The following is a 12,290-nucleotide window of genomic DNA, read 5'->3' as shown; positions in this document are numbered from 1 at the left end:
TGTAGATGGAGTCATCGCTGTTTGGTGGACGGTACAACACACATATGAACAAAAGGTGGGAGCGAAGGGGAAGCCGTAGCCAAAGGTATTCCTGGGGGTGAGGTGGAGAGAGGGCAGTGGAGGGCGAGTGAGGAAGAGAGTTTTTTATAAAGATAGCAACCCCACCTCCAGGATGAGGCTCAGGTCTATCATACCGGAAGAGGGAGTAACCTGGGAGAGATACCAAGGCATCAGAGACATCATGAAGGAGGAAAGTTTCTGTTAAGCAGATCACATCTGGTTTGTCAGAAGCAACCTGTATGGAGAGGTCAGTCAAGTTTGAGCGAAGGCCCCGGATGTTTGAGGTCCATACCGTTAATGAAGAGGAAGGGGGAGCATCGGGTCCAGAACAGGGGGGGGGGAGGGTAGGGTAAGATGTGGAAGAGGAGGAAGAGGTAGGGAGAGCTGTTGAAGGTGTGTCAGAGATTACAGAGATTTCAGAATAGCTTGGACAAAGGGAAGAATGGGGTGGACAAAAGGTTTGATGGAGATTGGGTGAGGCACAGTGAGGTGTTATTTGAGAAGGGGGAAGAGTGAGGCAGAAGGTTGGGGGAGATGAAGGTGAAAGTTGGAAGGGGGAAGAAGCAGGGAGGATGCTTTGAGGAGGAGGGGTGAGAGGGGAGAGAGGGGAGTCTAGGAGGGGAGGAGCGAGGGAGAGTCTCGGAGGGGAGGGGTGTGGGGGGAGTTTAGGAGGGAGGGGAGGGAAGGGGCAAGGGGGGAGATTTGAAAGGGATTTGGAGTTTGCAGGACAGGAAGCCTCAAGCTAACAGCTTTTTGGGTGAATTCAGAACGTTTTCTAACTTTTCCTTGTGCCGAGACACGCTCTTTTTTCAGCTGGAATGTTTCCAACTTTGCTCACTTGTAGTTTTCCAAGTATTTTCAGCTTATTTTAGGAGCTTTGCGAACCATTTTAGCGAACAATCCTCATCTCGCCACGTGATATACATTCAGCTGCCCTGATGACCCCCGTTGCTTAGGGTTTCTGCTCATGTGTGCTGAGCATTCTGGGGCTGATTACGCTGAGCATTCTGGGGCTGATTACGTCATTTCAAAAGTTGCGTATTGACTTCATCACACCCATCATTCTCATTCAAAGACACTCAAATTCAGCAATATTCAGATTTTAATCTTTATTGAATAATTGAAAAAAGTAATAATAAAACCATGTTTACTTAAGCAAATAATCATTGGAATTATGGGTTAAATTGAAGTAAAATGTCTTTTATTATTTCAGGAAAGATAAGAAAGCATTGCCGGCTCTAACAGGAAGCACATGCAAGAATAATAAGTGCAAACGACTATTCTACGTTATAAACGAGTCCGTGTTTTGAGGCAGAACCAAAACACCGACATGAAGTGTGTGTTTAAGCAACAGCTCTAACAACACATCACTCAAGGAGTCACACATCACATGACCCACATCACAGGTTGGTTCATGGCAAGGCACGTGGACCAAACGGAAGGGAGATTGTGTAAAAGATCTCACCTGGTTCAGTTAAAATAATTATTTAATCTCATTCTAGGTTGTTCTGCTGATTGTGCTGAATCTTCACTGAAACCAAACCTCGTAACGAATCCTCCTGGACGAGTTCAAATTCAACAACAAACACAGAAAAATAACTGTTTTCAACATCTTCTTCTCCCCCATGTGAACAAGGACCAAGGACAAAAAAGTTTTCCTGCATTTTCAATTTTACTCGTTTCCATCTGTCCCTTCAACTGTGTACACACATCAACCTTCCTAAAGCTGTGCCCTCCCACACCTGCATTTTTACTCCAATAGATCATCCTAATCATCAAAAGTTATGTATTTGTGAGAATGACAAACTGAGCCGTGGAAATCTTCCCACAAATATGATCTGAATGTGTGAACAGTGGGGTTTGTACCCTGAGAAACACATCCAGAGATGGGATTTCACTGTGGATGGGAATTTGGGATTTTACAACCTGGATGTCATGGAGAGTTCAAAGGTGATGTGTGATCAATCATTTTCCTTAAAAATTAAACTCAATGCAAAATAAACCACCGTAAAAGCCTCGCAATATTGATACCTGTGATTATGTAATCAAATAATGAATAAAAATCAATGAATATGTTGAACAATTTTTAAAACTGAATTAAATGTAATCAATCAATTATTGTTTTTGTGATTATAGTAAATCCCACTCCAAGTACATGTTGTTCTCCCAGCTTGTGTATTGTGCGTGAACGTGGGTGGAGTCATAAATGTGGGCGTGAAAAATGTAATGGGGGTGTGGTCAGAACAATGTGGGTGGAGTGTAAATAATGGGCGTGGCATTGTGTGTGAATGACGAGACGTGGGCGTGGCATTGTGTGTGAATGCCGAGCACGTGGGCGTGGCATTGTGTGTGAATGATGAGGATGTGGGTGTGGCATTGTGTAGGAATGACGAGGACGTGGGCGTGGCATTGTGTGTGAATGACGAAAACGTGGGCGTGGCATTGTGTGTGAATGACGAGGACAGCAGTGCATGCAGCTCGAACGGAAGGATGAGATGCAGGGAGGGTTTCAATGAGGATGAGGTTGGTTCAAGAGATGAGAGAGAGTCTGGTTTTCTGCAAGATACAAAGAGAAAGGAGAAAAGTAAATTAAAATGGGTACAAACTGAAAACGAGTGTGAATAGTAATAAAAGAGTAAACAAATAAATATTAATAAAGAACAGCTTTACGAAGGTGTTACGTCACCTTCAAGAGTATGCAAATCAAACAGAAAAACATGGCTGGTCAATCACCTCCAATTTTTGCATCTCACTTTCAAGTCAATCGGATGAAAATTGAGGATTTTTAGAAATCTGGCCTATGTTGAGCTCAAAAATAGTTGTGGGTTGAATTCAGTGACCAGATATGCAAATCCTCTTAAAATTTCAAGTCAATCAAATGAAAATTGAGGATTTTAGAAATTTGACAAAGTTGGTGACCTTTGGCCTCTGTTGACCTGTTGACCTTTTGACCCCAAAACAATAGGCTTCTTGCTTATGACCAACTTTACCATTTGGTGAAGTTTTGTGAAGATTGGTTGAAAATTGTGACCTGTAGGCAACTGACATACAGACAAATAGACAGAATAACGCACAAGACGAACCAATATACTTGAAAAATCTTCGATTTTCGCAAGTAACAAACAAACAGAAAGACAGACGTGAAAAAAATAACCTCCATCCACCTTCGGTGGCGGAGGTAACAACATCCGATTATAAAGGAATTTAAGTGAAATAAACAGAAGATAGAGAACCCATGGGAGGCAGAGGCCAAGCCTCACTTCATATCTTCCTCACCAGGTTCAGCTCATTCCAGGAGACGATCAACGGCCCTCAAGAGACGCATGAGATCCTGACAAGTCAGTGGAGCCACTTCTCTGATCACCACTTGGAACATTTCTGGAGCCTGTTTGGGAAATGAAGAAGAAAGGAGGAGAGGAGTGAGGAGGTGGATGAGATTCTGAGACTAAGAGGGATGAAGTGAAAAGCAAAGCCAGGACCCCAATCCAAAACCATGATCTTTTCTGCCTATGGTAACCCCCGCCCCAGGGCCTACGACTTCCAAATTTCTAGCTTTTCCTTCCTGAAAGTTGCCTTCTGTAACCATCCTGTCCACACCAGGCATCTTCTCCTGCACCTCCCCCGTTCTGCCCCACACCTATTGTTTGGCCAAATCTCCCTCTATTTTATCCTTCAACTCTGCTGTTGGTGCTTCCCCCATCTATTTGCTGTTCATTTTGCATCCTGTTAGGTTCAGATCCGTTTGGTGTTCTAACTCTTCCACAAACCTCGACTCTGTATACAAACTAAAATGGCACTCCACAACGTCGCGACATCACCCAATATGCCTCCGCTCACATTATTACATCATGATAATACTCGTACCAAGTTTCATTTAAATCTCTTCAGCTGTTCTCAAGTATCACATTTTTACTTGACATGACCTCTGACCTATGACCTTGATGACAAAATCTAATCACTTCATATTTTCATCATAATATATACTTATACCAAATTTGGTCAAAATCCCATCACTGGTTAACAAGTTAGCGCAGTAACATAATTTTTGACGAATGAGACCTCTGACCTTTGACCCCATAATTTAATCCTTTTATCTTTACATTATTATACACTAGGGCATGCCCGTACTATATATATGCCCGTACTATATATCTATCTAAAATTATATCCCCCCCCCCTCTATTTACATGAAATGGTTTGGTTCATTCGCAACGCCAAAGCGAACGGCGAACGGCTTGCGAGTACAGTGACAATCCCCCCCCTCTATTTACATGAATGGTTTGGTCCATTCGCAACGACCACAGAACCCCCCCCTCATGCAATGGTTTGGTCCAAAGCGAACGGCTTCCGGAGTTTGGTAAAGCAATCGCCATCGCGTGCACAAACGCGCAGGAAAGCGAATGAATCGCAAATTCGTTTTTATTAGTGATACGAATTGAATTGGGAGAAATTGGGAGATGAATGAATTGGGAGAAATAATGCGCATAAGAAATCGAATTACGTACCGTAATGGCGGTCAGCTCGTAACGCGCTCAGCTCCGCTCGTCTCACATCGGCCACGCCTACGCAACAAAGCGTTCTGTGATTGGATGCCGGAAAGCGTGCTGCCGGACAGTCGTCACTGTCCGGAAGTTCGCAAATCGCAGTTAGGATGAATCGTTTTAATTTAATCGCAGTTTGAATTCGTTTTAAAACATAGTTTAGCGGCAACATAGTTTTCCAACGTGAAATAAATGAATACGCTGTCAAATGTGCCGTCCGAGGCAGAGTCTGATCGCCACGTTCGGCACACGTGATAGCTCGCTGCTCTCTGATTGGTTGAAGCGTTTTTTGGACATATCTCGGTAAGTAATTGTCCGATTAATATGAAACCTTGAAAAGGCACATCCTCGGGTCCCCAGCAATATACCTGGCAAGTTTCAAGTATATCGGACCCGTGGTTGTCGAGAAACAGCGGTCACAGACACACAGACACACAGACACACAGACACACAGACACACAGACACACAGACACACAGACACACAGACAGACACACAGAGATTGCTGGAATTATAGATAGATACTTGTGCCAAGTTTGACGTAGTTCCCTTCATCTGTCATGAAGTTATCGTGGGAAAAAACATTTTACAGACTCTGACCTTTGACCTCTTTATGCCGAAATCTAATCTGTTCATCTTTGCATCATACAACACAACACAACATGCATTTTAAGGCCATTTTCCCTGCTAGAGCGGGGGTTAGCCTTGCGGTCCCCACGACAATCCCCTCCATCCTGCCCCACCCTCTTGGCCCCCCCCACCAACCCCCCCACATTCACCTCCATCACGCCCCCCAACCAGCCATCCCCATCCCTCCCCAACACACGACCAAACCACCTCAACCTGCCCCTCCCCACAACACCAATCACAGGCTCCATTCCCATCATTCCTTGCAACTCACCATCCGTCTTCCTCCCTCCCAACGACACTCTGCACATCCATCCTTTGCATCATGATATATACTTATGCCAAGTTTGGTCAAAATTCCATCACTGGTTCACAAGTTATTGCAGTAACTTCCAATTTTAAAAAATCTTTAAAATCATTGTTTTATTTAAATTGAATTATATACCTGAACACTGTGTGGGGTGTTGTATTCTATGAATTCTCTAGTTGCCCTCGCCTGAGAGGGTATTGCATTTGAGTCTGTTTGTCTGTCTGCACAGAATAAATATGATTTTCTCTGCAACCGTTGGTCCGATTGACAGAAATTTTCACCATCAGTGCAACTCCACCTGTATATATTTTTTAATGATAAGTATGACGTCATAGGTCACGTGGTTCGGCCGCATCTTGGAAAAACCGAAAAACTTTGCATGTCCATATCTCCGAAAGCACTGAATAGAAAAAATTTAGACATGGCTCATTGTAAATAACTCTCCATGTGGAATAACATCTGTTAATGATGATGTCAAAGGTGCCTCCATCATGACATCATAATTTGACAAGTACAAAACTTCATCGATCAAGATGAAATTTCTTCAGCATAATCTCGGAATAAATTGGTGGACAAAAATAAATAAATGATGACGTCATCGGTCACGTGGTTCGGCCGCCATATTTGTTTTGACACAAGATCCTTAAAAACCACTGAAGGCACATCGTGGCAAGGGTTTGCAATCTATGATTGCTTTTTCTTGTTTGTTTTGTTGAACATCGCATTCCCTATAAAATCCCGTTTTGGGCTTCATATTCAGCATCAGGTTCTTCAATAAGTTTGATGTGTTTTACTTATGGATACTGAGAGCCCCCATCAAGCCAATACCAGTTCATAGATGTGAAGAAGTTTCTGGAACAGTTTTCCATCAAACTCAGCAAAATGACGTGCATACTGATCCAGACGGTTGTTCTGGAGCCACTCGGCCACTTCTGGCGGCCCCCACTTCCGAACTCCTGGGGGGGAAATAAAAAATAAAGTGGGAGGGTTCGTGGAGGGGGTGGGTTGGGGTTAGAAATTAAGGTTTATGGAAGCACCTGCTATTTTATTTCATTTTCTGTCAACTCAGGTGAGAGCAAAACATTTTGAGAAACAATTAATGAAATTACAAATTGAAAACTCGTCTTAATTGTGAAGGCTAGTTTCATTCTCTGTACGTGTTCAGGTTGATCACAGGAATGAATTTACAAAATGTTGATTTAAATGTTTTACTAATATAATATAATGTTGTGATCAAGGAGATTGGACGTGCCACCACTGTCCATTGCAAACCTCCAGATTCACACAGACACTTCCAATCTCCCATTATCCCACCCTCCCATGTCAATGATGCTGACGAGGAACTGGAAGATATTGAACCGTTAAAATAGCGGAGGATCTCAGGTTCAGTAAAGTTCAAATTAAGAACATCTTGAAGAGAAAAAGTGAAATTTTGAGTGACGTCTGAAAAAATGTCTCCGGTGACTGGAGCAGAGCAGACAGATTCAGGACAAGTGCTTTCAAGACGTACTGACCAGACAATTAAATGTTATAGGAGAACTGCTGAGGGATAAGACATTGATGTGCTGCCGATTTAAACTTCACAATGTTCAAGGTTTTGAATGGATGGTTTAGTCTAGTAGGAAGACTAGGTCCCCCTGCACCCCCCGGAGATATACTTCTAATCAGTGTTTCTAGATTGGAAAAAATGTGTAGAAAATGACTAGCTATGGCCCCAAGCTGAAAAAATGTCCCACATACCATTTTTATGCAAATTACTGCTGCCATTATCAAAAAAAGACTAGGTCCCCCTGCACCCCCCCCGGAGATATACTTCTAATCAGTGTTTCTAGATTGGAAAAAATGTGTAGAAAATGACTAGCTATGGCCCCAAGCTGAAAAAATGTCCCACATACCATTTTTATGCAAATTACTGCTGCCATTATCAAAAAAACGATTTTTGACATATCTCAGCCAATATTGCAGATAATTGAAAAATGAAGGTGTCTAGACCCATGTTTTGAAGGGCATAGATCATGATAGAACTATTCATAACATGATTACATGTGTCTATGGTATACTAGTATGCTAATTAGTGCTTTATTTACAAAATAATCACAGTTTTACGAAATAATAGACTCATATTAAGGTCCGTCTACACAGACGTTAACACAAAGTTTTATTTTTCTAAATACCCTGTGAAATTCACCGAATGCCCTGTGAAACCTGGGATTCTTCTCCAGCTTTTTCAAGGGCCCGACTTTTCCCTTCCCTTTGAAGGCACTGGTGCAGTCTTCTCCGCTGAACACATAGTACCCCAGGAGAGTGGCACAGTAGTCCTCTCCCAGGGATTCTGCCAGCTCAGAGACGTTGACAAGTTGGCGATGCTTCCCTGACCCTGTATCCAGGTACACCGTCAGCTTGATGTTGTGGGCATGGTGGAGCAGGATCAGGAGGATGTCTGTGTCCGGTGTTCTGACTACAGCGTTCTTGTATCCGATGGTAGCAGCATGATGGAGGTACAGAACCACCCTGGTATCAGTCTCTTCCTGGTTGCTGTAGATCGTGGGGAGTTCACGTACCTCGACCTGAAACACAAAAAGGCACCGCATTTCAATCACCAGTCACTGCCAGTTTCAGTATATCTCCGGGGGGTGCAGGGGGACCTAGTCTTTTTTTGATAATGGCAGCAGTAATTTGCATAAAAATGGTATGTGGGACATTTTTTCAGCTTGGGGCCATAGCTAGTCATTTTCTACACATTTTTTCCAATCTAGAAACACTGATTAGAAGTATATCTCCGGGGGGTGCAGGGGGACCTAGTCTTTTTTTGATAATGGCAGCAGTAATTTGCATAAAAATGGTATGTGGGACATTTTTTCAGCTTGGGGCCATAGCTAGTCATTTTCTACACATTTTTTCCAATCTAGAAACACTGATTAGAAGTATATCTCCGGGGGGTGCAGGGGGACCTAGTCTTTTTTTGATAATGGCAGCAGTAATTTGCATAAAAATGGTATGTGGGACATTTTTTCAGCTTGGGGCCATAGCTAGTCATTTTCTACACATTTTTTCCAATCTAGAAACACTGATTAGAAGTATATCTCCGGGGGGTGCAGGGGGACCTAGTCTTTTTTTGATAATGGCAGCAGTAATTTGCATAAAAATGGTATGTGGGACATTTTTTCAGCTTGGGGCCATAGCTAGTCATTTTCTACACATTTTTTCCAATCTAGAAACACTGATTAGAAGTATATCTCCGGGGGGTGCAGGGGGACCTAGTCTTCCTACTAGACTAGTTGGAGTCATGTTTGAGAAAGCACAACATAGTATTCAGAAAAAGGAGTGATGAGAGAGGGGAACGTCAAGGACAAACACGGCTTGGGATACTTTGTATTTTGTCTCGAGTGGAGAAGTCTCAGCTTGCTTGGAATAAGAGTTCCTCCATCTCTTGGCAGGATTAAGAGAACACCTCTCTTCAAACACCCCATTTTGTGGGGTACGTTCCCGTCTTGGCAGGATTAAGAGACCACCTCTGTTCAAAGACCCCATTTTGTGGGGTACGTTCCCAGCTTGGCAGGATTAAGAGAACACCTCTCTTCAAACACCCCATTTTGTGGGGTACGTTCCCGGCTTGGCAGGATGAAGAGACCACCTCTGTTCAAAGACCCCATTTTGTGGGGTACGTTCCCGGCTTGGCAGGATTAGGAGACCACCTCCGTTCAAAGACCCCATTTTGTGGAGTATGTTCCCAGCTTGGCAGGATTAAGAGACCACCTCTGTTCAAAGACCCCATTTTGTGGGGTACGTTCCCGGATTGGCAGGATTAAGAGAAACTGCTCTACTGGATTAGTTTTGCACCATCTCTCTGGCTCCGACCTCACCCTCTCTGACCACTTAGCCATCACTATGACCATCAACATCCCCACCCCAGCACCAAGGCATTATCGCACTATCAACTTCCGTAAGCTAAACGCTCTTTCACCTACCTCATTCTCATCCACCCTCTCTGAAAAAATGTCCACTTCTCCCTTTGTTGACCTCCACACACCTTCTGACCTCACTGACTACTACAACCACACTCTCTCCTCCTGCCTTGACCAGCTTGCGCCTATAAAAACCAAAACAGTTTCTTTCACCCATTCTGCTCCCTGGTTTAACCCTGAACTCCGCCTGATGAAAACTCGTGCTCGCCAACTTGAAAGACTCCGCAATAAAACAGGTCTCACAATTCACTCCCAAGCCTACAAGGACCACCTACAACACTACAAAGATGCCCTCTCCCGCACCCGCTCAGCCTACTACTCTCAAATTATCCACTCTGGCTCTGGAAACCCAAAAGCACTCTTCTCTACAATAAACAAACTCCTCAGCCCCCTGAACACCACCACCCAGTCATTCACAGTAGACAACTGCATCTCCTTCCTTTCATTCTTCCAATGCAAAATTGACAACATCTACAACAGCTTAACCACCACCGCACCCACTCCCCCTCAAACCACCTGCCCCCCCTTATCCTGTCAACCCGTCTCAGTTCTCCCCAGTCTCCCCTACTGACCTCTCTGAACTCCTCATAGGAATGAAAACTGCCACCTGCACTCTTGACCCCATCCCCTCCAGCTTTGTCAAGGCCTCCCTTCCTGCTCTCTCTCCACTTATCACTGCAACAATAAACTCCTCCCTGTCTACAGGCATCGTCCCACCATCCCTCAAAATTGCTGCTGTTACCCCCATTCTGAAAAAACCTGGACTCAACCCTGACACCCTAAATAACTTCAGACCCATCTCCAACCTACCCTTTCTGTCAAAAGTTTTGGAACGCGCTGTAGCCACTCAACTCAAACATCACCTCTCTGCCAATAACCTGTATGAAACATTCCAATCCGGATTCCGCTCCAACCATAGTACTGAAACTGCTCTCCTCAAAATCACCAACAACCTTCTCCTCTCCTCTGACGCCGGCAACCTCAACATTCTCATCCTCCTCGACCTCAGCGCCGCCTTTGACACCATCAATCACACCATCCTCCTCACCCGACTTGAAACCACCTTTAGCATTACCGGCACTGCCCTCTCTTGGATCAAATCATACCTCTCTGACAGACGCCAGTTCATCTCCATCAATAACTGCAAATCCCCCACTGCTCCGCTCCCCCAAGGTGTTCCCCAAGGTTCAGTTCTTGGCCCTCTCCTCTTCATCCTGTACCTGTCCCCCCTTGGTCACTTAATCTGCCGTCATGGTCTCCAATTCCACTGCTTCGCCGATGACATCCAGCTTTTCATCTCCACCAAATCCATCTCCACCGCCACCCACTCTATCCTGACAAACTGCATCACTGAAATAAAATCCTGGCTTCATATCAACTTCCTCAAACTTAACTGATAAATCTGAAATAATCATCATTGGCCCAAAAACGCTCACCAAATCCACCCATAACTTTGCCCTCAACATTGACGGTTTCCCAGTATCCACCTCCCCTCACATCCGGAATCTTGGCATCATCTTTGACGAAACCCTCTCCTTCGACAAATACACTAAACAGATCACAAACACACCCTTCTTTCACCTGAAAAACATCGCCCGTCTCCGTCCATCCCTCTCCTCCACGCCTTCATCACCTCCCGTCTGGACTACTGCAACAGCCTCCTCTATGGTTCACCCTCAATAATCACCAATAAACTCCAATACATTCAGAACTCCACTGCCCATCTACTCACCCATTCCCGGACCCGTGACCACATCACCCCCGTCCTTTACAAGCTTCACTGGCTCCCCATCCCCCAGAGAATCCAGTACAAAATCCTCCTCTTGACCTACAAAGCCCTCCATAACCTGGCCCCATCCTACCTGACTGACCTCTCCAGACACACACCCACCCACAACCTCCGCTCTGCTGGTACCAACCTCCTGACCCCCCCATCCGGACCAAATTCAGATCCTGGGAGGACAGGGCCTGCTCCATCGCTGCTCCCACCCTCTGGAACTCACTACCTCACACCATCAGAGACTCCTCCTCACTCACCACATTCAAAACATCACTCAAGACCCACCTGTTCAACACTGCATTCAACATTTAACCCTCAGCATGTAACCCCTGACTATCTCTTCTCCTTCTCCTTCCTTTTGCTTTGATTATTTACCTCTTGATTTTTGTCTTTTTGCACTTGTTTTTTGTACTCTGTCAAAGCGCCTTTGGGCTTCTTGAAAAGCACTATCTAAAATAAATGTATTATTATTATAAACCTCTGTTCAAAGACCCCATTTGTGGGGTACGTTCCCGGCTTGGCAGGATTAAGAGACCACCTCTGTTCAAAGACCCCATTTTGTGGGGCACGTTCCTGGCTTGGCAGGATTAAGAGACCACCTCTGTTCAAAGACCCCATTTTGTGGGGTACGTTCCCGGCTTGGCAGGATTAATAGACGACGTCTCTTCAAAGACCCCATTTTGTGGGGTACGTTCCCGGCTTGGCAGGATTAAGAGACCATCTCTGTTCAAAGACCCCATTTTGTGCGGTTCCCTTGACTGGTCGATTAAACCAGGTTTGACAGTAACATTCCTTCAAATATTGCATCATATTCACATTTTAAATATTTAATGAACATCTGTGAATGGTTGATTTAATGTTTAATGTATCTGTGAAATGGTTGATGATCGCAAAACTCACAGGGATGACAATGGTATCAGTGATCAAAAACACTTTTAGTTTTAATAATTGAATCATCATTTTACGATATAAAACTAGAAAGCATGTCAAAATGTAAATGCCATCCGC

General features: G+C 44.3%; 1 protein-coding gene across 1 annotated transcript in view; it reads right to left on the bottom strand.

The window, feature by feature from the left end:
• Positions 1-1,154: 1,154 nt before the first annotated feature.
• Positions 1,155-12,290, bottom strand: part of LOC137423628 (uncharacterized) — a 224,047-nt gene continuing 212,911 nt past the window's right edge. The window contains exons 11-13 of the mRNA XM_078773965.1: positions 6,366-6,493; positions 3,321-3,445; positions 1,155-2,616 (exon numbers count right to left, since the gene is read on the bottom strand). Of these exons, the coding sequence (XP_078630091.1) occupies positions 3,347-3,445; positions 6,366-6,493 (227 nt within the window). The 3' untranslated portion in view covers positions 1,155-2,616; positions 3,321-3,346. The remainder of the gene's footprint in view (positions 2,617-3,320; positions 3,446-6,365; positions 6,494-12,290) is intronic.

This window comes from Myxine glutinosa, chromosome 3 (assembly GCF_964187855.1).
Source record: "Myxine glutinosa chromosome 3, kmMyxGlut1.1, whole genome shotgun sequence".
In the NCBI taxonomy this organism is placed as follows: Eukaryota; Metazoa; Chordata; class Myxini; order Myxiniformes; family Myxinidae; genus Myxine; species Myxine glutinosa.
Note: the sequence above shows the minus strand (reverse complement) of the source record. Positions and strands in the feature narration are given on the sequence as shown.